At 49.3% G+C, this 24,690-nt stretch overlaps 1 protein-coding gene across 1 annotated transcript; it reads left to right on the plus strand.

Annotated features, from left to right (window-relative positions):
* Positions 1-5,675: 5,675 nt before the first annotated feature.
* On the plus strand, positions 5,676-14,623 carry LOC120247033 (dehydrogenase/reductase SDR family member 2, mitochondrial-like). The gene is given in 10 exon segments (XM_039254738.1): positions 5,676-5,682; positions 8,125-8,207; positions 8,210-8,303; positions 8,476-8,653; positions 9,133-9,237; positions 12,113-12,183; positions 13,275-13,326; positions 13,821-13,955; positions 14,209-14,264; positions 14,512-14,623. Coding segments are annotated over 9 exon segments (846 nt in total). The 5' UTR covers positions 5,676-5,682; positions 8,125-8,164.
* The last annotated feature ends 10,067 nt before the right edge of the window (positions 14,624-24,690 follow it).

A 24,690-nucleotide genomic window follows, 5' to 3' on the forward strand; every position in this document is an offset into this window, starting at 1 on the left:
AGTGAAAGCTAATAAGCAAGTAGGGCGCCTGGCTGGCTCAGCTGGTAGAGCATGAGACTCTTGATCTCAGGGTTGTGAGTTTGAGCATGGAACCTACTTTAAATAAGCAAACAAATAAATAAATAAATAAATAACAACCACAATGAAAACCACTAAAGAAGTAAGCAATTGTGAAGTGCCTATTATACTGATGAGGTTTTGGGGTGATGGTGGGGTTCGGAGCTATTGGTCAAGAAAGAATTCTTGAAGATGTCTTTGGTGCAAAAATGGTGATTTTATGAAAACACAGGGCCAGGACCTATGGGCAGGAAGAGCTGCACTGGGGTCATGACAGGTAATTCATTATATACCCTCAGGTTGGGAGGGGGTCAGGGACAGAATAAGTCTCTAGAGAATTTTAGAAGCAAGGTTTCCGGGACCTTGAGGGGCTAGCTGTTGCTAGGGAAACACCATTTATCACTGTTTAATACAACCCCAGTCATGAGACCCCTCAGATGCATATGGTGGCAGGGGGGCGAGGGGGGCCCATAAGCTTAGAGGATGATTTCCAACATATATACTGGGACAGTTGATATAAAGGAAGTAGATTTACAAGGATTCTCGAGGTTGGGACAATATTAAGTCAAAGTTCTCTTTTGCACCTAGCAAAGTGTCATCTTTGAGGCAGCTGAGCTCCTAGAGGGAGGTCAGTCATTCTGTCCCTGTCAAGGACTTATCAATGGGCTGTAGGCAGTAAGGGAATTTAATTTTTCATTTGCCTCAGTTTCCCACATTACCATGGCAAGCACTTCAACCCCTTCCTTTGTTCTTGGGTAGCCAGGACTGTCTGAGGAATATCACACATATTCTACCTGGGGCGGGAGTGGGGTGGGGTGCCAGCCTGTATTTTGCCCTCAGCTTGCCTCATGCTCCCTCATCAATTAACAATATATTAGATATATTATTTTATCTTCTTGGGAAATGGTCCTGAGAAGGGGATATTCAATGATGTTAAGTGAACTCACCACTTAACTTTAGGTTTTAGGTTAGCAAAGATTTTATGTTACTGAAAAGATTTGGGGAAACCATCTAAGTAGACATGACTATTGCTGAAAAGCTCATTTATAAACTTTTATGTTGCTTACATCTATTTAATTCACTTGTTTTTCATAATTGTTTAGATTACCGGAGTGCCTGGGTGGTTCAGTCAGTTAAGTGTCTGATTCTTGATTTTGGCTCAGGTCATGATCTCACGCTTGTGGGACCGAGCCCCCATACTCCCAGTCAGGGTCTGCGCCAATGACTGTTGAGCCTGCTTGAGATTTTCTCTCCCCATGTCTTTCTCTGCCTCTCTCCTACATGCATGCACATGCCTCTCTCTCTCTCTCAAAATAGATAAATGAACATTAAAAAAAAAAAAAAGAATTATTTAGGGCACCTGGGTGGCTCAGTCAGTTGAGTGTCCGTCTTCGGCTCAGGTCATGATCTTGCAGTTTGAGAGTTCAAGCCCCGCATAGAGCTCGCTGCCACCCTCCTCTCTCTGCCCTTGCCCTGCTTGCACTCTCCTGCTTTCAAAAATAAATAGACATTGCCCCGCGTCGGGCTCTGTGCTGACTGCCAGCTCAGAGCCTGGAGCCTGTTTCAGTCTGTGACTCCCTCTCTCTCTGACCCTCCCTTGCTCACGCTGTCTCTCTCTCTCTCTCCTAGAAATAAATAAAACATTAAAAAAAATAAAATTAAAAAAAAAATAAATAAATAGACATAAAAAAAAAGGATTGTTTAGATTACCCACAAAACTTTATTAAACATTATACAAATCAGTCATTATCCTAAGCTACCTTTCTTTTGGCAGATCTTATAAGAGATAATATGAACTTATTTGGCTAATAAACTCAGGTGGAATAAAAGTGACAGTGCCCAGGATTTCTTTCACTGACTTCCTCTGGCAAGATACTGGGCAGTGTCTGTGCACAAGGCTTTATTATCTGTCTGCTGTTGTGTGCACTTCTCCAGCTGATACAATGTGATAACTTACCCTGTAAGATACAGTCAGTGACTTTTTCATTTCTACTTTGAAAAGCTCTAGGAAATTTTTTTTGGCTTTTAAAGAGCTCATCATGTCTACATTTAAAACAGGCAGTTCCTTTTTCTCTAAACTCTGAATGGTCTCAAAATGATGCTGCATCTTCCCTAGTGCTAGAATACTATTCAACATGTATCCGTTGCATAACACATAATAAGATAAACTGCTAATATCTAGTAGAGAAAAATCTAGATTTCATCTTATTTTTGTTTCTTTAAACACTTTTTAACATTTACTTATTCTTTTTTAGAGACAGAAAGAGACAGAGCACAATCAGGGGAGAGGCAGAGAGAGAGGGAGACAGAATCCGAAGCAGGCTCCAGGCTCTGAGCTGTCAGCACAGAGCCAGACACAGAGCTTGAACCCATGAACTGTGAGACCCTGACCTGAGCTGAAGTCAGACACTTAACCCACTGAGCCACACAGGTGCCCCTTTCATATTTTTGTTTCTTACTTACTTTTGCACAATTTCTTTGGAGTACATCCTTCCCTTCCGCTAGTCAGAGAGCTCTCTTGATATCCCATTTTCATCTTTTCCAGTATTTTTAGACATAGATGGTGCAGCTGTGGGTTGAGGAAGCAAGTCTTCTAATCTATGTTTCTTAAGCCAATGATGAATCCTTGAATATCAGGAAAAATATAATGTAAATAAGTGATTTTATGTGTTAGAATATAATACTATTACATTTTAACAATTTCAGATAAAACTGCAAAATTTAGAAAGCTTTTTTGAAAAATATTTTTTTCTTTCACCGTTTATTGTCAAGTTGGTTTCCATATAACACCCAGTGCTCATCCCAACAAGTGCCCTCCTCCATGCCCATCACCCGCCTTCCCCTCACCCCTACCCCCATCAGCCCTCAGTGAAAAAATATTTTAAAATATTATTTCAAAACAAGGTAATGTGTATTTGTTTCTTGTGCTTCTATACGAGTACAAGAAAATTCCAGGATTTCAAAATAATAATTTATTGGACAATAATATCGAAACTGTGGAAGGTATAACTGAAGATAGCTAGCAAGTCTGAGAGCAAATTAAGTTACTATCTTGAGAAGGCACATATTTACATCCCAAATTTACTTCTTTAGAAAATTTTGGAAAACATAAGACATATACGTACACATTTCATTAGATGTCAGAGCAATGACATCATCACATATGTGTATGTAGCCTCTGGAACACTACACTGTATTCTTTGTGAGAGTCAGGGCACAAATGGCAAATAACATCTTACTCTTATTATGAAAATAATTTTGACCTCATAGACCTCATAAAATGATTCCTCAGGGGGGTCTCAGACCATGCTTTGAGAATGGCTAAACGGGGACAATATTTATTCTGTGGAATATTATGCAGCTTTCAAAAATAAAATAATGAGGTAGATCTATATGAACCATCATGTAACCAGTTACAGAACAATGGGATAGTGTTTACAATATGACACCCACTAACACACGAAACAAATCGACATATTCTATACTCACATATGCATGCAAGCACACAGAAAAATTTTAGAAGAACACACCATTAACTGTGGTTGCTTTTGGGAACCAAAAGTAGGAATTTGGCTTTTGCCCATGTACTTTATGAAAACGGATGCAAGGAGACTGTACCCATGTGTAGTGGTATCATTTAAATATATTTTATAAATAATAGTTGCTCTTCATCTCAGAGGGATGTTACATTTATACAATTTTGATAGCTCTTTTCAGATCAATTAACAAGCTGAAAAAAAGAATGAAAAATAAAGAAGCGGACAGTTGTCTCTATTCTCTGAAGAACCACTGGGGCTTCTGGGTGGTTCAGCCAGTTAAGCGTCTGGCTTCAGCTCAGGTCATGATCTCATGGTTCCTGTGTTCCAGCCTCGCTTTGGGCTTTCTGGGGCTTTCTGCTGTCAGCGCGGAGCCTGCTTTGGATCTTCTGTCCCCCTCTCTCCTCCCTTCCCCCCTTGCCCCCCCATCAAAAATAAATTAACATTTTAAAAAGATTTAAAAATAAAGAATCATTATCACCAGCATTAAAAGGTACGGTTGCTAGATAAAGTACAGGATGCCCAGGTAAGTGTGAATTTCAAATAAACCAGGAATAAGTTTTTTCCTATAAGCGTGTCCCATGCAATTCTTGGGACATACTTTTCTACTCCAAAATCACTTTTTGTTTATCTGAACTTTAAATTTAACCAGGCATTCTGCATTTTTTTCTTTCCTTAATCTGTCACTCTCATAAAGGGGACATAAAGAAACACCCTTAAATGCCAAGATGTGGAGTAGAACCCACATCCCTTCCCTTATATTCATCTGTTTTGTTTCTTAAATTCCTCACGAGTGAAGTCATATGATATTTGCTTTTCTCTAATTTTGTTTAGCAGAATATCCTCTAGTTCCATCCGCGTAGTTGCAAATGGCAAGATTTCATTCTTTTTGATTGCTGAGTAATACTCCATTGAATGTGTGTGTGCGTGTGTGTGTGTGTGTGTATGTATATATATATGTATATATATGTATGTATATATGTATGTATATATATGTATATATATGTATGTATGTATATATATATATATATATATATACACATACACATACACACACACACATACACACACACACACCACATCTTTATCCATACATCTGTTGATGGGCATTTGGGCTTTTTCCATAGTTTGGCTATTGCTGATAGTGATGCTATAAGCATTGGGGTGCATGTGTCCCTTCAAAAACCTGTATCCCTTGGATATATACCTAGTAGTGCAATTGCTGGGCCATGGGGTAGTTCTATTTGTAACTTTTTAAGGAACTTCCAAACTGTTTTCCAGAGTGGCTGCACCAGTTTGCATTCCCAACCTACTTCTCTTTTAACATGTAGCACTCTGCACTTCATTTGTTTGATTTCTCCATCAGATTGTAATCTTCTCAAAGGTATGGACTGTCCCTTCATTATTTTGATGTTCACAGTACTTAATGCAGTGCCCGGCAGGAAGCAGGTGCCCATTCAAATATTTGAGACTATGGGACAGCCTGGGCGGTGGGTAGCCACCTGGATGGAACTACGTGGATGGAACAGAAGTGCATCTGGAACCCTACAGCCATTAGTCCCGTATAGTGCGAGGGGCCTGATCCCTTGATCCAGATGGTAGGGCCTGTTTCATGGCTTTGGGGCTGAGGCCCACAGTCTCCTCTCTGTGCTTATAGAAGTATCTTTGTGGCTTTGTCCCCAGCACTGCCTCCCCAACCAGCTAAGTGAGCCCTGGGTCTGTCTGCTTCTGTTGTGTGAGTGTCTAGGGACAGCTGGACTGACAGGACTGGGTTCCTGGTGAATGGCATGTGTGACATTCTGCAGACAATTACTCACACAGCATGTCCTGCACTTTCCCCCGGGCCACCCCTGTTCCCAAGTTTCCTCCCCAGCTGTGGGGGAGGGCTTTTCTCACCTCTGTCTTTCACCTTTGCCTTTCGTAACTTTAAGAAGGTGGATTTCAAGAATCCTTGAGTTTTTCAGATAGAGTCCCAGTGCCTGGAACCCAGTCTGTTGTCTCCTCACATCCTCACACTCAGTCAGCTGCAAGCTCTCCAGCAGAAGGGCTCCTGACCTGCACTCAAGAACGACGACAAGAGCATACCCAGGTAAGACCAGAGCAGGGACAATGTGGCCCAGCAAACGGCTGGCTGCGTTGGGGTCCATGTCACTACTACTGCCCACCTTCACTCTTTTTTATTTTGCATGCGGATGCTTCTTTCTCCCTGGCTCTGTCTGCAGCTGTCTTTGTTTTTTTCTTTGATTCTCATAATAAAGCTTTTGGGGGCTATCAGAGCCCTTAGGGTCCCCCAACTCAGCGCCTCATCTTACCCAGGTGCAGCTGGAGCCAGAGTAGGGAACAGATTTGCCCAAATCACGCACCTTCTGTAGATATCTGCCTCATCTCTCTCTTTGCTGATTTTCAATGTTTCTAACTACTGTATGTCTTTCCCCTAATCTTTTCTTTGCTTTTCCCTTTTCTTTTCTCTTTGGTGAAGGCCATCCAGCTCCAAGATGGGACTAAGTTGAGGGTGTGCCCACTTGGCTTCCCCACCTCCACTTCTGGGCAACTGAACTGATCAGCACGGAAAGGGGGATCAGGGTGGACAGTGCCAGGCTCAGAGGCTACTCTAAGCTCCCAGGACCTGTGGTCGACTCTGGCCTAGCTGGCCCTGCTGACTGCTCTAGAGGAAAGCAGAAGTGAGGACAAGGGCAGATTGAGCAAGAGCCTGGGCCCTTGGAAGCTGCTCAGTCTCAGGCCCTGGGAAAGAGGAACCTGGAATGGGAAGGAGAACCAAGACAGACAGACGGGGCCTGCCCAGTCTCTCCATGCTTTCTACCTGCAAAAGGCCACAGCTGCTTTTTTCCCTACAAGTAGGACAGCTTTCCTGCAGACCATCTCGCGGCAAGTTTAAAAAGGAGCAGGCTTGGTAAGAACTGTTGTAGAAAGGAGGAGGGGACAGCCACAGACTTGCCGGTATGCTAACAGCTTCTCAGAGGTGCCATAACTCTGGTCTTCCAGCAGGGGGCAGCCCATCCTGACAAAATTCCAGTTCTCTTTTTTCCTGCTGCCCTCCCAGCCAAGGAGACCAATTCCCCTGAGCTTCGTGGGGTTAATCTGTGCTCACAGCTGGGGGTAGAGAAGTCCCCCAGGGGTCATAACAGTGTTTAGAATCTGGTGTCCTGTTTAGGAACGGTAGAAAAATCAGAAGCTGAAACCCTTCATCCTCTGGAATTGGAAGGCTGTAGATAGATACATGACCTTGGCAGAAAAGAGAGAGCATGTGAGAGAGAGGAGAGTGACAGCAGCTTAGGACAAAAAGGAGACGAGGTCTAGGACCTGCAAAGGGTGTCTTTGGAAATATGGTATCCGAAGAGACATAAATTTGAAACCACAGCTGTCTCTTAAAGCAGACCATTTGATTATCTTCATTGTGACATGGATACAAACTGATATTTAATCTGAAATGTCTCCCTAATTCCTGAGCAGCACCCATTCATTTATTATTACAGATACGGACCCCAAACTCGAGGGAACTGGGTTATGTAAAGGTTGGTTGCTAAGGAACAAGGGAGCTGCAGTAGGTATGGCAAGGGTTGCTTAGTAACGAGGAGTCCCCTGGTGTTGGAGTGGCTGGGGCAGGTCTGGGACCGATGAGGGTCTGCGGACAGTCAGCCCGCACCAGGGCCTCCTGAAAGTGTGTGTCTGATGGCCCCTCCAGGCCAGAGCCACCAGGGACCGCGTCTCTTCAGTTTCCTGGCACTATCCTACCTGAAAAGTATATCCTGAGTCCCTGCCATATCCTCAGTGACCCTTTTCTCCAACCATTCCTTCCCCTCTGCCTCCCTGCAGGAAAAGGTTCAGACTTCTAGATTCAGGACCCCACAGGGTTCCTGGGCAAGAAAATGGGAATCTCACACTGGGGGGAGGCAGGAGCCTCTGCGCTCACACCGATGTGGAGCTGGGAAATTTGGGGTCTCAGTGAAAGAGGGTTCCCTACGCAAACCTCTCTCATGTATCCCCGGTTCATACAGTGTCTGCATGTGTGAGTCTTCCACACCAGGTCCTCACCCTGCCTTCACACCTGCACAGACCTACCCCTTTCCTTCCTGAGGGCGTCCAAAGGGCACGGCTCTGTACCCTGCAGCCTGGCGTGGGGCTGCTTTGTCCGGCTTAGGCTCCACACAGCCTCTATTCCATTAGCTTCACTACAGCACAGCCTGGTGAGCATGTCATGCAGGCGCTCAGGACCTTGGTCTACTTTATCTGACATGTTGCAAGTGCTCCGTGCTTGGTCATGGAATGAATGGGAAAAGAATCCTGTCTACCGAATGGTGGGTCTCACGCTCTAATTTGCCTGTGTTATAAATAGAGACTTTTCACACAGAGTTTGCCTGACCTGAGGCTCACCTGTTTGAAATTCACCCTGCCTAGCCAGACTCTCTCTGGCTCTCTGCTGCTGGCCTTGTCCGTCTGCAGGAGCTGGGGGAAGATTACCATCATGCTCACTCACGCACCAGTGATAGGTGAAGTTGACTCTCTCCTCCAGGGCCGAGTTCGGCAGGAAGCACAGAAAGGAACTGGCCGCCATGCTCCCAACAGTGGCCTGGGTCCACAGAAGCCTGCTCCGTTCCGTGCTAGGCTCTCTGTGCGCATGAGCGGCAGTGGGATAAGCCAACAGGCCCTCCTGGCCGACCAGGTGGCCGTGGTCACGGGGTCCACTGATGGGTAAGTGCCCTGATTGCCCTCTGGGTCTCGAGCCCTCACAAGGACTCTTGCTTCCACAGAGGTGCCTCCGGGTTGTAGATCAGGACGCAGCCTTGTTGGTTTCCAGGGCTGAGTCGAGGGACCTTGGTGGCAAGGGGCTGAGGTTGTCTTGTTCCCTCCATCTCTGCCACAGGATCGGCTTCGCCATCGCCCGGCGCCTGGCCCGGGACGGGGCCCGCGTGGTGGTCAGCAGCTGGAAGCAGCAGAACGTGGACCGCGCAGTGGCGGCGCTGCAGGGGGAGGGGCTGAGCGTGGTGGGCACCGTGTGCCACGTGGGGAAGGCCGAGGCCCGGCAGCGTCTGGTGGACTCGGTGAGGGGCCACAGGGGTAGAAGGACATGGGGAGGAGAATGCGCAGAGCCCTTCCCACTCTGTGGGGCAGGGACTGGGGTGGGGTCTGGGGGGCCTGACAAAAGTCTGGAAACCAGGATTTCTCATGGTCTCAGCGGGTAGACCTCATTGTTCACGCTGGGTTTCTGGAAAGAGGACCCTTGCCCTGGAGAACTGTGGTTGAGGAGGAATCTAAAGGGATTCCCCATCTCAGGCGTAGATGGATTCCTGGAGCAGACAGACCTTCCTCTCCTGAGGCCCTCAGCTCTGCAGAGCCCATCCTTGGGCCTGTCTAGGGCATTTGCCTCCCCCAGTATTGGGTTCTCACACCAGCTTTGTGACCATTCCTGGTCGAGACAATATCTAATTAGCAAGGGTTGCCTCAATGCCCTGTGTGCCTGGCACGGTGCTGGGAGGGGAGGCCTCCCCGCGTCTGCCCTTCATGTCACTATTTCCCCCAGGTCCTGGAGCACTGTGGGGGTCTCGACATCCTGGTGTGCAGTGCAGGCGTCAACTTCCCGCTGGTGGAAAGCACCCTGGGGGCCAGTGAGCAGGTGTGGGACAAGGTGAGAGGCTGCTGTTGGGAGCTGGCAGAGGGGTCTGACGTGCTCCCCTGTTGAGACTCTGCCCCCCCAACCCCTGAAGTTACTGTGAAAACAGGCACTGACCACTTGTCCCCTGGAATGTGCTCCGCTGCTCCTTTCCCATGTGGGTGTGTTTAAAGCAGCTTCCTACATTCTTGCTGCCTTCTTTTTTCCCTTCCCATCCCTTTTGCACTTATTCATTCAGCAAATATTTATTGAGTGTTTGCTATGTGCCAGGCGCTGTTCCAGGCTCTGGCTTTACAGCTGTGGGAGTAGGTCTCTGCTCCTAGTAAGAGTCAAGAATAGTAAGGTCTCTGCTCTTTGTTGACAGCAGATATATTTTACTTCTTTGTGTGTGGTGATTTTGCCCCTTTTTGGTGACCTGTACCTGCCGTTGAGACTCTTTCTTCACCCTTCCTAGATGAGGGCTCCTTACTGTCCCTCAGATGAACCTGCTGCTACACCTGTCGGGCCTGGGCCCGGCCATCGGCTTCCCATGAGCCTGGACATTCCAACCCACTGCCTTCCACCTGATGATCCTGCCACCTGAGCCACAGGGTCCAGAAGGGGCCTTGCAAAATGTCTTGAGGTCTACTTTGAGCTTTGTTATCCTAGGACTCCCGAGCCATTCACTCCTGTCTTTGGTTTCCGAGTCCCTCTACCAGACAAGACGGACTGCAATGAAATCACCTTGTTAGCCCCCCTCTTCATCCCAAGCACTGGCCAGAACACTCCCTTCTGCCTTCCCCAGCTCTCTGCGCTCCGTAGACATGGTTCAAGGGCCGCCTCTCCTGTGCTGCTGCCCTTGGCCGCTTACCCTTTCCTCCATCCTCTGAGATGACCTGAAGTCTGAGCTCCCGCAGTTGCTGCTAGCAGCCTCCTCAGGCTCCCCAGCCTCCCGAGGCCTCCGAAGGACTGTTTGTGATGAAGTAGCTGGGACCGCATGGCTGCCCGTCTCCTAACCCTCCTGAGTCATTCTCCCTTTTAGTGTCTTAGACTCTTCTTTCCCCAGAACCCATTTCACATCTTCTTTCCTGAAGCTGACCGCACTTGCCCGCAGCCCGGCCTTGCTTTCTGTGCCGCTACCCTGTTCTCCAAGGTCTTGCTAGTCTGCGAGCTGTCTGTCCCACTGGGTAGAAGTCCTCTCTGGGCACATCTGCCACCACCTCAGAGGTGAAAGGGTCACAAAACGAGTGTGACATTGACCTGCCGCTCTCTCTGCATGCAGTTTTCAGCAGGTGTCCTGGGAGTTCCTTCTTGTTCATCTTATCCTAGGCCAGTTTGAGCGCCTCCCCAGGCAGACCCCCATTTTCTCCGGCTGGTTGGGAAATCTCCCATCTCCCGTCCCTCCGCCTCTCCTCCACCCGTCTCCTGCCTGAAGACTCTCTAGCATCCATCCTCCTCAGCCCCACAATCTCTACTCAGGACTTCGTGGCGCCCAGAGACACTTCCTGATTTTCCAAGAGGGCAGTCCTCTTCAGCAGGGGAGGGGCTCGAACCTTTTCCTTGGCTCATGTTAGGCTGCTGAGTCTTAGAGGGGCCCTGTCTGAGCCCATCACCCAGCCTGACATCCATGGAGCTTAGGGCAGACATCGGCGGGATGGCGGGGGTCTGTTTCGAACAGAGAATGACCAGGAAGTCCCTTCGTCTAAGCCTCAGTTCCTTCTTATCAGAGATCTCATGCTCTCTTGCCTTTAGCCATCTGAGCCACTTCTTATAGTCCTGGGGGTCATCCCCAACACTGGCAGCTTGTCATCACACTGGCCCAGCATCTCCCCTGCCCGTGTCCAAGGGGGTGCTTGAGTGTGGGGTGAAAACGTGGCATCGCAGATGTGCAGCCTCACTCCCTAGAGACACAGACTCGCTGACCTCACTCGAGGCGGTGGCCCACAGGAGGGACCCTGCTGCCATGTTAGTCCCAGCTGGCACTCTGTCCTGAACCCAGATGGCAGGTTCATCTGAGGGACAGTAAGGAGCCTTCATCTAGCCCTCAAGGTCTCTGCATCTTTGCCTGCCAGTTCCTCTCGGACTTTTCCTCTGTCCCCAGTCCCACCAGACCCAGTTCCTAGACAGAGGGTCAGGGACCCTTATGTCTGAGTCCAGATCCAGGTTTTGGTTGCAGGCAGGCTCAGCGTGGGCACCTAACTCCAGGACGGCGATTCTCTGTTACGTCTCCCTCTTTGTGGTGGCCGCAGGAAAGCTCAGAGCCAAGTGCGCAGTAAACTGGCATGCACGTAGGCCCTCACAGCTTGCATTTTTGTGAACGAATCATAGAATAATGCTCAGCTCTTACCACCAGCTGTGAACTGTGGGCACCAACCTTACTCTTGCTTTTTCTTATTTTTCTACACTTATTTTTTTTTTACTGTTCTCCATTTCTTCACACATAATACCAATTTGATTTGTTTTATGCTGTTGCATTGTGTGTACACCTTAAATTCTATTGGGACAAGACAAAGACATAAACCAGTGGAAACACAAAGACAACTCTTCCAGAAATCTCCTTTGCTCCCAGCACCTACATTCCCTCCATCCGTTCTACTTTCAATCTTTTTTCCAGTGGCCTCTGCGCATAGCTTCTGTCTGCACAACCAGGACATAGTCCAGTTTCTTTAAAAGGCCTGAACACCGCCCTCCTTCACCCCAGTCCTGAACAATTCACATTTCACAGGCCTGCCACTTAGCCTGCCTGCCTGTTAAACCGGAAGCACCTCTTGTCCTGATGGGAAGGGGAATTGATCTCAGATATGCGGCTATCTGGGTTTATTGCACCAATTCTAGGACCCCGTGTGTCCTATGAGAACAGGCCCTGGGCTGTGTCTCTGTGCCCTCCATCACGCCTCTGCTCTGACTTCAGATCCTGGACGTGAATGTGAAGGCCCCGGCCCTGATGTTGAGCCAGCTGCTGCCTCACATGGAGAAGAGGGGGTAGGTTTCAGGGTGGGGGTGGGGCCTGGAGGGGAGGCAGGGCAAGAACTGAGTCTAGAGAACATGGGGCCATAGCCGGGAGGGGAGGACAAAAGAGGTGTCCCTGGGATCGCCACGTTCCCCTCCCTGTCCTATGTCTGTGTCCTGTCTCCACACCCCACCCCCCTTTTTTACAGCTGCATCTTCTAATTCTAATGGCTGTAGGATGAGGGTGATGTCCCAGGGGCTCAGGCACCCTCTCTTTAACCTTGACATCACCATGTTTGGGAAAGGGCTGTGCTTTTATCTCCTTAGCCTTGTGGCCAGGTCATTTTCACCCTCACTCTGGTTCTCTCCCAGCTGGACAATGCCTCTTCACCAGCTTACAGCCTGGGACAGATCTGCCCCTTTGCTCCCAGCAGGCCAGGCGGGGAGACGCCCCTCCACACGTCCTGCTTCTCAGTCTCCAGGAAGCCTGCCTGCTTCTAGGTCCCGTGTATCTGACTCCACTCCACACACAGTCTCGGGGTCTCGGGTTAGGGACTTGGGCCACCACCTCCCTCAGGACATAGCTGCTCTTCCGGTTCCTCCATGCACACACACCCTTCCGGAACTGGGCCTGCGGACTGGCTTGGATAGAAGGAAAAGTTCCTGCCTCTCATTTCTGGTCTTCTCGTGCCCCATCTGCTTGTCAGAGGCCGCCCATTGATAGGCATTCACTGTCAGCCCTGGGGGCCTGTTTGCCAAGCCCACTCTGCCCCATTCCCCAAGCACCTGGCTTTCTGTTCTGTTCTTCGCTACCCCAGGAAGGCAGAAGAGGCAGAAGAGTGTAAAGGTTCAGAGCATAGACACTGGGTCAGAGAGAGAGAGGGTTGGAGTCCCAGCTCTGCCCCTTATTGGCTTTGTTGCTGAACCCTGCTGAGCCTCCGTTTACTCAGCCGGGAAATGGGGACAACAACAGGAACTGAATGGCTATTGTGAGGATTGCATTATTCAAGGACTCTAACAATTCAAATGTTATCATTATAAAGTTTTGTCTTTAAAAAATAATAGCACCTCAGTCTGTGCTAAGTTATTGGTTTTCTGTCTCGCCTATGTCTGTCTCCTCTCAGGAAGGGGGCGGTCATCCTGGTCTCCTCCGTTTCAGCGTATATGCCAGTTGCGGTAAGTTCTTGCTTATGTGTGCCCGGTAGGATTAGGGGAAGGGGTCCCCAGAACACCACAGGGACAATGTTTGGGAGAGACCTCCACCTTACTCCTGCTGCCCTAGGCTGAACTGATGCCCATGTGGCTGCTGGGTCCCTCAGATCCAGCTTCTGTTCTCAGACCAGCCTGGGGAGAGTGTGTCTGAGCTCTGCTTGGACCAGGGTGGGATCATCTGTAGGTGAGAAATCCAACCGATGTGTTCCTCTGCTTCCCCATATCTTTAAAAAAAAATTTTTTTTAAGGTTGTTTATTTATTTTGAGAGAGAGTGTGTGGGAGGGGGAGAGAGAGAGAATCCCAACTAGCTTCTCCACCGTCAGCACAGACCTGATGTGGGGCTGGAACCCATGAACCGTGAGATCATGACCTGAGCTGAAAGCAAGAGTCGGACACTTAGCCACCCAGGCATCCTTGCTTCCCGATATCCTAATCACTGTCTTGATTCCCTTCCCAGCAACTGGGTCCCTACAATGTCAGTAAGACGGCCCTGCTGGGCCTCACCAGGACACTGTCATTGGAGCTGGCTCCCAAGGGCATCCGAGTGAACTGCCTGGTTCCAGGAGTAATCAATACTGACTTCAGCAAAGTGGTGAGGATTGGGGCGTGTCCCCCATTTCTCAGCCTGGCTCAGTAGAAACCTCCCCAATGACTAAGCGATGAAGGAGTGACTGGAGCCTCAGATCAGCATCCTTAACAGCTGAGGTCCTCATTGTCCTCCGAATTCAGCCATGACTCAGTCCATCACCCCCAAGAAATGCAAGTCTGCTATGGGATCACCTCGGGCCCTGCCCATTTCCTTGTTTTAGCCAGCACTGACTCTTCCACGTCTTCTCTTTGCCCAGTTATACAAGGATGAGGTTTTCTGGAACAACTTCAAGGAAAACTACCAGTTGCAGAGGTGAGTTGGGTTTGGAACCTTGGTAATCTGGGTACAGTCGGTCAGGGGTGGCTGGTCTATCTCACAGGCTGACCCCTCCCTGGGTGCTGGTCATTCCTTTAGCTGAAGTCTGGTTTCCACAGAGCCCTGGAGGATGCAAATAGCCCTCACAGGTCCACCCTTGTCCCTCCTTGGAGCCCACTCCCGCTGGAGCAGCAGAACCAGAGTCTGAGATCATTGACATGTGTTCTGTCCTCCTTCTATCCAGGGTCGGGCATCCTGAGGACTGTGCAGGACTTGTGTCCTTCCTGTGCTCTCCAGATGCCAGCTACATCACCGGTGAGAACATCTCCGTGGCCGGCTCTTCCTTTCATCTCTGACAGGGCTAAGGGAGTCTGGGGGTCATTAAGGTCTGCTAGATGATGAAGCTGGGGGCTTGTTTGTGCCAGGCTCGAGGAAGGACCCCCAGTATTCTCCATCTGTGTAATGGTTACTGATTAAGTTGTTGTGATTCGGCTAACATGTGGGTTCTTGGTGTGGGGCTGTGAAGCTGACGGAGTTCATCGGGCTGACACTTCGGAGGAACCGTAAGGGAAAGGAGCAGAGACTCGGGCCCCTGACATATCCTGGCTTCTTCTCTGTGCCTCGTGTGCTTTAAACATTTCTTTCCTAAAATAAACTCAAATTTATCCTCAAGCCTGGAAACTCGTGGTGAGGGTAGAGACAAGGGGAATGAGGCTGAGGACGGCCTCTCCTGTCTCCTGCCTGAGCCCGTCCACAGACCCATGGTGGTGGTCAGTGAGTGTTTACAGCAGGCTCTGCTCCATTCTCTGAGCTGGCTGGAGGGAGTGGCAGGAGTGGTGGGAGGGAGTGGGGAGAATTCTGGAACTCCTCCTGAGGTTCTCCAGCCTCGTGGTTCTTTTCTGGGCCATACGGGTCTTTGAGAACCTGAAGAAAAAAGTCCCATCAAATCTTGCATACAACTCCAGGTTGAGAACTTCTCATTTAGACAGAAGAGAGAAGTCAATGTGAAGTTCTTGAGGTTGTCTCCTCTTGGCAAAGGTTCTTTTTATTGTCCTGAGTCATGTTCATGGGCACTGTCCTGCTTTGTGTACGTGTCCAAGGCTCAGCAGAGTCTGGGAGGAACAGTAGCCCTGCGAACGCCTCTCTTCCTCTCTTGCCATCCATAAGTGGTGCCCAAGGGAGGACCTAAGCTGGGCACCCTGCCCACTGGCCTTCTCCTCACTGAAGCCCCTCACTGGTGCCCCCTCTCTGGACCCCTTGGGCATGGGTCTTTGTCTTGAGACTGATTCTATTACAAAAACATTTATTGCTCCCTACATCGTACATTGGACCAGGCAACCTGGTCCCTACCTCAAGTTCCTTCACTGTGGTAGGAAAACAGGGGTTTAAAATAAGGCAGAATCTATTCATTCATTCATTCATTCATTCATTCAATAAATGTAGTGCCAAAGTACCACTCCCTACCAGGCACTGTTCTGGGCACTCAGAGGGCGACTCTGAACAAAACAAAGATCATTTCCCTACAGAGCTTACCCTCTCATGGGGGAGGGGCACAATAAGCAACAAATATGTTGAAAAATATATAATGTCTTAGTAGGTACAGAGGTACAGAAAAAAAAAAAGACTAAGAGTAGAGTAGGGGTACAATTCTGTACCCAATTCTTTTTTTTTTTTAATCTGTGTAAAGTTTTGTGCTTTTCTTTCTTTCTTGTTTTTTAGTTTATTTTATTTATTTTTTGAGAGAGACAGAGCCAGCACAAGTCAGGAAGGGGCAGAGAGAGCGAGAGAGAGAATCCCAAGCAGGTTCCGAGCTGCCAGTGCAGAGCCCAACTTGGGGCTCGAACTCATGAAACTGTGAGATCATGACCTGAGCCAAAACCAAGAGTCGAATGCCTAACCGACTGAGCCACCCAGGTGCTCCTGTACCCAATTCTAATGTGTGGGCTCTTCCCCCACACCAAGCAGTTCTCTAACACCAGCTGCATGTCTCCCAATTCTACTTGATTCTGACACCATCTACCTGGAGATAGGGTGAGATGCCATAGGTCAAGGGCTCAGTTCTACAAGACCAGCCCCCACTCTACTGGCCAATCACAAGTCCCTGCTGTCACCTGTGCTCTGACTCTAGCTTGGAGATTCCAACAACTTCCTCCTTGGGTTTGATTAGTTTGCTGGAGTGGCTCACAGGACTCCGAGAAACATTTTTCTTGCTAGATTACCAGTTTACTATAAAAGCTTATAGCTCAGAAACAGCCGGATGGAGGAGTTCCGTTGGGCAAGCATGGGGAAACATACGCAGCTTCCGTGTCTGCTCCAGGAGTGCCCCTCTCTCCACATCACCATGGGCTCAGCAGCCCAAAAGCTCTCCGAACCCTGCCCTTTAGGGTTTTATGGAGGCTTCATTAGGCATAGTTGGCAATTGATTCAACCTCCAGCCCCTCTCCCCTCCCCAGAGGTCAGGGGGGTGGGACTGAAAGTTTCAACCCTTCGATCATATGATTGGTTTCCCTGGCAACCAGCCCATCCTTAGCCGTTTTCCGAAAGTTACTTCATTAACACAAACTGAGGTATAGTTGCGAGGGAGTTGTTATGAATATCGAGACACCTTTATCACTCTCATCGCTTATGAAATTCCAAGGGTTTTAGGAACTCTGTGGCAGAAATGGGGACAGTGAGGGCTCCCTAGGGTTGGCGCTTGTCCAGGCCACAGGTGCAGGGCTAAGGTGCCACCAGAAGCGGCCTGAATGAGGCGTCTGAGGTGAGGAATCAGAATACAACAGTAAACCGAGCATAAAGCTCAGGCTGAAGGCTGAGGTCTGGGGGAGTAGTTGAAGATGGGGGACTTGGGCATCAAGGTGTAGTGGGAAGATGCAGACAGGCAGAGCAGGACAGGATTCCACAGGCGAGGAGGCCAGGCCCAGAGAGGAGACTCTGGAGGCTCCCACAGCTCTAGAATAGCCAAGGCAGGGGGCAGAAGCTTGTATGGGTCCTCCAGCCCCAGGACCTCCTCCTGTACTCTGTCGGGGCGGAGTGTAGAGAAAGGGAAGTGGCCAGGCAAGCGGGGACAGTGCCCTTTAGGCCGGCAGGAAGGACACCCGGCGTGGTGCAGAGGACAGGGACGCCCCCCTCCCCAAGGGGAGAGGGCAGCCTGAGAGTGGGGCAGGGGCTGCCGAGCCCTCTCCTTCCCAGGATGAGAGCAGAGGAGGAAGGGTGAGGGTGTGTTACTGGGAAGGAAGGCCCTGGTTCTGGACCCCATGCTGGAGGCAGCGAGTCGACGCCAAGGGAGAAGAGAGCTTTGCTTGCAATGGAGCAGTGCTCAGAGAGGCGATTTGGTACCCCAGCGATACATGCTGTGTGTTTGTTACAGCGAGTGTGTGTCCCTGGTAGAGTGAGACTCCCCTCTGGAAGGAGAAGAGAGAGCTCTCCCTCTGGGAGAGAGAGCAGGTGAACATACGGGGGTGTGGAGGGACGCTTGGCACTCCATTTATGGCTCTTGCCCCTTCCTCTGTTGAGAAGTGTCTGGAAAAGCCCACCCGGGGCCCACGTTACCCAGGGCATGCCAGGAAGGGGAGGGTGCAAGGACAGGGAGAAGGACAGGCCCGCTGCTCTGCTCCCAGTTCTTGCCTTAGAGCCACACAAGTGGGCGGGAGCTCCGGACCGGCTTGGTTAAGGACTAGGGCCAGACTGAGTCTCCCCCTCCGGCCTCCCCTTAGGAGGACTCCTTAGGCTAGGTTTCCAGCCAGAGGGCTGCAGGTCACAGACACCCGCATATAAGTGCTTCCTTGGAATAAACAACCTCAGTACATACTGGGTTCCCAACAGCCCTTGGGCAGTGCTGAGCTGCTTTCACCTGGGCTAATAAATGAAAAACAAAACAACAGCAGCCAGTTTGGCTCATCAGAGGGTTTCTGCCAGCTTGGGGTACTTGTGTGCTTGAGGGACAGGGGAGGAGGGAGAGGAGGAAATGGAGCTGGGTGAAGTGGGGACTTGACACATCTGCCGCTCCACCTGGGAGCACTTTGTCTGCATTAATACATTTCAAGTTAACCCCTTCATCTCTGATTCCTAAGGAAAGATCTGGAGAAAAAAAGTATCAAGGCATGGGGAATTCTAGGGTATCCAGGGATGGCCATAGGTAAGGATTATGATAAACCGAGTGATGACAATCCAGACGGAGGATTCTGTGTCTTACAACTCTTGAGGGTATCCAACCTTGATCGGATGTTGTGGCCCCATGGGAATAAAAAGCTGCAGTCCCAGGCCTGGTTTCTTCTTTCCAGACCACGCTGGCAGTGGGTCCCTTGTCCCACCAGTGTGTATCGCTCACTCTTGCAATGAACATTCCCGGTTGTGTCTGTCCAGGCCTAATGAGCGGGAGGGCAGCTCAAGGGGCAGTGCGAGGGCAGAGGGTCCTGGTGCTGCATCTGGGGAAGGAGGGGCGGTCCCAGGGTGGCCTGCTTCAGATTTCTGTGTCTCCCTCTCTCTCTCTGCCCCTCCCCCCTCACGCTTTATCTCTCTCTCTCTCTCAAAAATAAATAAGCATTGAAAACAAAACAAAACAAAAAACCCCCCACAAAACTCTCAACCCATTGCTCTTGTGAAGCTCCAGGGAGAAAGTGTCTCTCCTCCTCCCAAAATAACAATTAATCCACTTCCCCCAAGGGATGGCCATCAGAAGTTTCCACCGAGGCTTTCAAGCTGCCAGATCTCAAATCTCCAGTTACTGGTTTGAGTGGTGCACATGGCTATTCTGCAGGGTTCCCAGAAGACTGAAGAGAGAGGAAGGCAGGAAAGGAAGATCAGAGAGGAAACTCTTAATAAACTAATCACACACAAAGAGAGCTTCGGTCTCTCAACAACTAGATGCTCTACTTGTTAAACAATGAAAATTTAAAATGCAACACTCAATGCCATTAAATTTACATATCAATTTTGAAACTCCCTTTACTTCTCCCTAAGTAAAAAATCAGGACAGTTTTAGAATGTGAGGTCCTAGGAGGGAAGGAATCCAGGGCCACCTTTTCCCCCTTTCTGGTGACCCAGCTTCTGGGAGTAATTGACAAAAGATGCTGGTGGTAAAGATGGCTCCTCGGTGATCCAAAGCACCGCAGGTGTGGGGATGAGATGTGGGGCCTTGGAGTTTAATGAATGGATAACTCAGCAGCCAGCCCAACCCAAACACCAGGCATTTTGGGTCTTGAATGTCCTGGGTCAGACTCTACCAAGAAGATGACCGTTTTTCATCCAAAGCAAGTGACCCCCTTGGCCAATTAAACAGCTTACAGATGGCACCATTAGCTCCCATGTAGAGTTCCTTTCAACAGACAGGACGGAGTGTGGGATGCCAATCAAAAGAAGCCATCACCCCCACCACCCAACTTCAGAACAGCCCACCTCAGATGGAGCCATTTCCAGAATTCTCTTCCACCTCCTTTCTTCTCTTCCTTGTCCTCCTGAAGTTTAGCAGCTGACTCCACGCCAGTCCTTTCAGGGAGGCTCAGTGCCCCTCCTGTCTTGTTTCATTTGCTGGGAATTAAGAACTGACGCAGGTGCAGGGAGGTGTAGCCCTCTGAGTCTGTGAGATCGAAGCCCACTTGCTTGTCATGGAGGCTGTGTTTTTCCTGCCAGATATGCTGGCCTCTCTCCAGTGCACCTGGTCTCTTGCCTTTACCAGAAGAGGCTGAAATGGGCTCATCACCTGCCTTTGGAACATTTGTGCCCAGGATCATGGAAAAGATCATACAGTGATCTGGTTTACTTCTCCCTTCCCTTGCCCCTGCCATTTTACAGATAAAGAGACTGAATCCCATGGAGGGGAGGGGACTTGGCCGTGTGGTGGGCTGGTAGGAGAAGTGGTCCAGAGATGAGGTTCCCTGATCCTCAGTCTGGCCTTGCCATGAGACAGTCCTGTGTCAGGTTCACTTGGCCCATTACCTGCCCCACAGACGATCCCCTAATAAGTTCTCTTTTCCAGGGCAGGAGTTTCTGCATTTGAACAGGGAGTGCTGTGGACTGAAAGTCTATGTACCCCTAAAATTCATATATCGAAATCCTAATCCCTAACATGGTGGTATTTGGAGATGGGGCCTTTTTTTAAAAGTTTATTTTTATTTTGAGACAGAGAGTGGGGGAGGGGCAGATAGAGAGGGAGACCAAATCCCAAGGAGGCTCAACACGATCAGCACAGAGCCCAATGCGGGGCTTGAACTCATGAACCGAGAGACGGTGACCTGAGCTGAAACCAAGAGTCGGAGGCTTAATCAACGGAGCCACCCAGGCACCCCAGGAGATGGGTTATTTGGGTTAGATGAGGTCATGAGAGTGCAGCCTTCATGATGGGGTAAGAGGGCTTATAAAAGGGACATGAGGGGCACCTGGGTGGCTCAGTGGGTTAAGCGGCTGACTCCTGATTTCAGCTCAGGTCATGATCTCACAGTTCGTGATTCGAGCCCCACTACAGGTCCTGTGCTGATAGCGCGGAGCCTGCTTCAGATTCCCTGTCTCCCTCTCTCTGCCCCTCTCCTACTTGTGCTTGCACTCTTTCTCTCTCTTTCTCTCAAAAATAAATAAATGTTAAAAACAAATTTTAAAAAAAGGGGCAGAGGGGGACATGAGATCTCTCTCTTTCTCTCAACCAGGTGAGGCTAGAGCAAGAAAATGGCCATTGGAAACCAGGAAAATTGCTCTCACCTGAACCTGACTAAGGGGGCACTCTGATCTCAGATTCTGGGCCTCCAGAGGTGTGAGAAATAGATGTCTGTTGTTAAGCCAGCCTGTCAGTGGTGTTTTGTTATAGCAGCCCAGGCTGTCTGAGGCTGTGGAGCTGACACTAACCCCTGCCCACGTGACTTTGCTATGGTGTTGTTGATGGGTCAGAGAGCCTGGCCATCTATGTCAGCCACGAGTGGGCCCATTCTCAGGGACCTTCCCCAGCTCAGGCTTTAGAATATACTGTATTAAAGCTTCCTGGTCTCTCACAAAAAGCTGCTGAAGTGATCCTTACTTAGTGTTGAACCCATATTTTAAAAAATATGCTCAATTTCTATTATGACTCAGGCAGTATAGTAAGAAAGATCAACTAATTGAATTAATATCTGTACTCTTTAGTTTGAAGGGTAGCCTGGAGCTGACCCGGCACAATTAGTCAGGCCTTGGTCCTGATGGACTGGACCCCCCTCCCCCCACCCCAGCACTAGGCAAGGGTGTTCAGTTAGACATAAACAATTCGGGGGGATACTGCCACCAGACAAGCCCATTCTGTCCCCTTGATGGATGAGGACAAAAACAAGATCACTCTGAAATCATGTCTGAACACAGACAAATTATTTTTTAAGGGAGTTTTAAAAATTGTTTATTTATTTATTTTGAGAGAGAGAGAGAGAAGGGAAGGGGCAGAGAGAGAGAGAGAGAGAGAGAATCCCAAGCAGGCTCCACACTGTCTGCATAGACCCTGATGTGGGGCTCAAACTCACAAACTGTAGGATCACGACCTGAGCTGAAGTCAAGTCAGATACTTAACCAATTGAGCCACCCAGGAGCCCCTGAATATAGACAAATTGTTGTCCAAACCACAAAAATCTGAACATCTGTCCTCCATCCTGAATAATGGATGACGGCTGCTGCTTCGTCAACAGCCCCCATAACTTTGCCCTTTTCTTCTCTCCTTCTACATACAAATTAAGATACTCATGATTAAGATTCCAGCCATAGAGTTATCCCAGGATCCAATCCAGAGCAAAGCCTTGCTTCCTTGAATCCTCCCCAAAATCATCCAACATAAGCCCGATCTGATAAGTCCTTTCTAACATTCTGTTAGTGAGACACCCCACATGTCCCCACGGGTTATGTTTTCCCTCATCTGCTAAGAGTCAATAAATCCCAATTTTATTTGACTACATTGTATTCGTGGTAGTCTTTGACTGGAGGGTATTGACAGTATATGCATTTATTTTTAAAAAGTATTTTCATAGAACATGGTAAGAAATTGAAGTACTTCAAGAGGGTGAAAAGTGAAAGGCGAGTCTCCCTTCCACACCTGAACCCCAGAATCTGCTTCCTTTCCCCACAGGCCATCGCTGTTCCCAAAGACAGTCTGGGCACGTACAAGCACATATGTGTATTTACCAGTTTCAGTGCCCATCTCATCTGTCGTTATTACCCCTGTTTGGCCTTCCTTTCATCCACCCGTCCACCCAATATTTATTGCACCTGAGGCTCCACAGCAGTGCTATGGACTTTCTGAGTGGAATTACAAAGGTGACTCAGGATACCTTGTGGACCATTCTTCAATAAGTAGAAGAGGAGGGACGAAACAGCTCCATGACTGGCGGTGTTTTAAGCAGAGGTCCAAACTTTATTGGCAGAGAGGTTTATTGGTTGCTTTCCATTCTCCCTTCACCTCTACGATAGTTGGAGATATCACCATTGATGCAGAGATAGCTTTCCATCAGCCTCAGGATGAGGCCAAATTCCTTTGTCTGGGGAACAGCTCCTCAGATCCTGACCTCTGCCTCCTTTGTTGCTGTTTTATTTTGTGTTGTTTTGTTTAAAACAATTTTTTAAAGTTTATTTATTTATTTTGAGAGAGGGAGAGAGAACACACAAGTGAGGGAGGGGCAGAAAGAGAATCCCAGGCAGGCTCTGCGTTGACAGTGTGGAGCCCGATGCGGGGCTCAAGCTCACGAACCGTGAGATCATGACCTGAGCTGAAATCAAGAGTCAGACGCTTGGGGCGCCTGGGTGGCTCAGTCGGTTAAGCATCCAGCTTTGACTCAGGTCATGACCTCATGGTTCGTGAGTTCATTCGAGTCCCGCGTCGGGCTCTGTGCTGACAGCTCAGAGCCTGAAGCCTGCTTCAGATTCTGTGTGTGTGTCTCTCTCTCTGCCCCTCCCCTGCTTACAGTCTGTCTCTCTCTTTCAAAAATAAAGAAACACTAAAAAAAAAAAGTCAGAGGCTTAACCGACTGAGCCACCCAGGAGCCCCTGTCCCTCTGTTTTTCAAACCATCACTTGCCCTCAGGAGCTTTCCTCTTGCTGGCCGATGGATTCATGGTTCCCCACAGGCTGTGTTCTCTTGCTTGAGGTCTCTGAACAAATAGCTGCCTTCGTCAGAAGCCATCCCCCAGGGCAGCCACTCCCATGGCACTTACTGCACTGTGTGGGCATTGTTGTCAGAGTGTTCTGTTTTCTTCTTGGGCTCAGAGATGGTCTTGCATCTCTGAAGCCCCAGCCTCTAGCAGAAAGCCCAGCACCTAGAAACTTTTCAGTGCGGTTTGTTGAATAACTGAATGGATTGTGAATGACCGAATTCGTCTTCTGGATGGTCAGCCTGGTGTGTCTAGCTCTTCCTGCTTCTGGGAACCCCTTCTTAGACCCTAAATTCCTGGAAATGGCAGAGGCAAACCATATAAGAAAAATGGTTCCTTCTAGAAAAAGCAAGATTTTCCTCCCCAGCCACTCTGGAGCTATAGCCCTCTCTGCCTCTTGCACTCTGGAAAGCAGTTGTCTTTCCTTTGGGAAAGGAAGGAAAAACTCTTGAAGTTTTCTAGTCCCAGAACTCAGGCTGCTTCCTCAGGATTCATCTCCCAAATGACTTCCAGTCCTGCCCAATCTGGGTCCTGCCAAAGAGAGAGGGTGAGGTGGGGAACAGACCCCCAGGGCTTTAGTGCAAGATAGGCGACCCCCACTGTCCCCAGTCATAGGAAGAGTAGTAGCTGCCACTAACTGAGCCTTATTCTGGATCAAGAACAGTGCTACTTCTCAGGAATTCTCCATTTTAAAGTTAGTAACAACTCTGTGAGGCAGGGCAGATCTTAGTCCCATTTTACCTGCTGAGAACCTGAGATTCTAGAAAAATTCAGTAACGTGCCAAAGTGTGGCCACAGCCCACCTCAGAGGTCAGCCACAGTGTAGGTGGACGGTTCCTGGGGACCCCAGACTTACCTGCAACACCCACCACAAATCATCTGCTTTTCTGCCCAGGGGAGTGCAGAGGGAGTCCTGTGGGGGGGTGGGCGTTGCCTGCCAGGGGCAGGGGCAGCCTCGGCCAGTGGGGAGCCCTGAGGGAGGAGGAACAGGAAGTCATCCGATTTCCTCAGTGAGTCTGTGTGGAGTCCATTCCCATTGCCCACAGCAGAGGCTGCCGTGTCTCCCTTCCCGCCCTCTCACTTCTGTGCCCCACGACCCACATCACAAAGGATTTGCTGGTCTTAGGCTCTGCTTTTGGAGGAATTCCAGTAAAGACAGTCACGTAGTGAAAAAAGTGACACAGCCGGTACCTCAAGTGTACTTGATGAAGGCCTTTCAGATGCGTTTTCAGGAGTGAGAAATCCCAGGCGGAACCCAGGATTACTAAGCAGAAGAGGGGAGGGGAGGCAAGGTGGGGTGCTGTCTGCACCCCCCGACCCCAGGCTGCTCCATAGGT

The sequence above is a fragment of the Hyaena hyaena genome, unplaced genomic scaffold, assembly GCF_003009895.1.
Source record: "Hyaena hyaena isolate Hyena2069 unplaced genomic scaffold, ASM300989v1 scaffold_497, whole genome shotgun sequence".
Taxonomy (NCBI): Eukaryota; Metazoa; Chordata; class Mammalia; order Carnivora; family Hyaenidae; genus Hyaena; species Hyaena hyaena.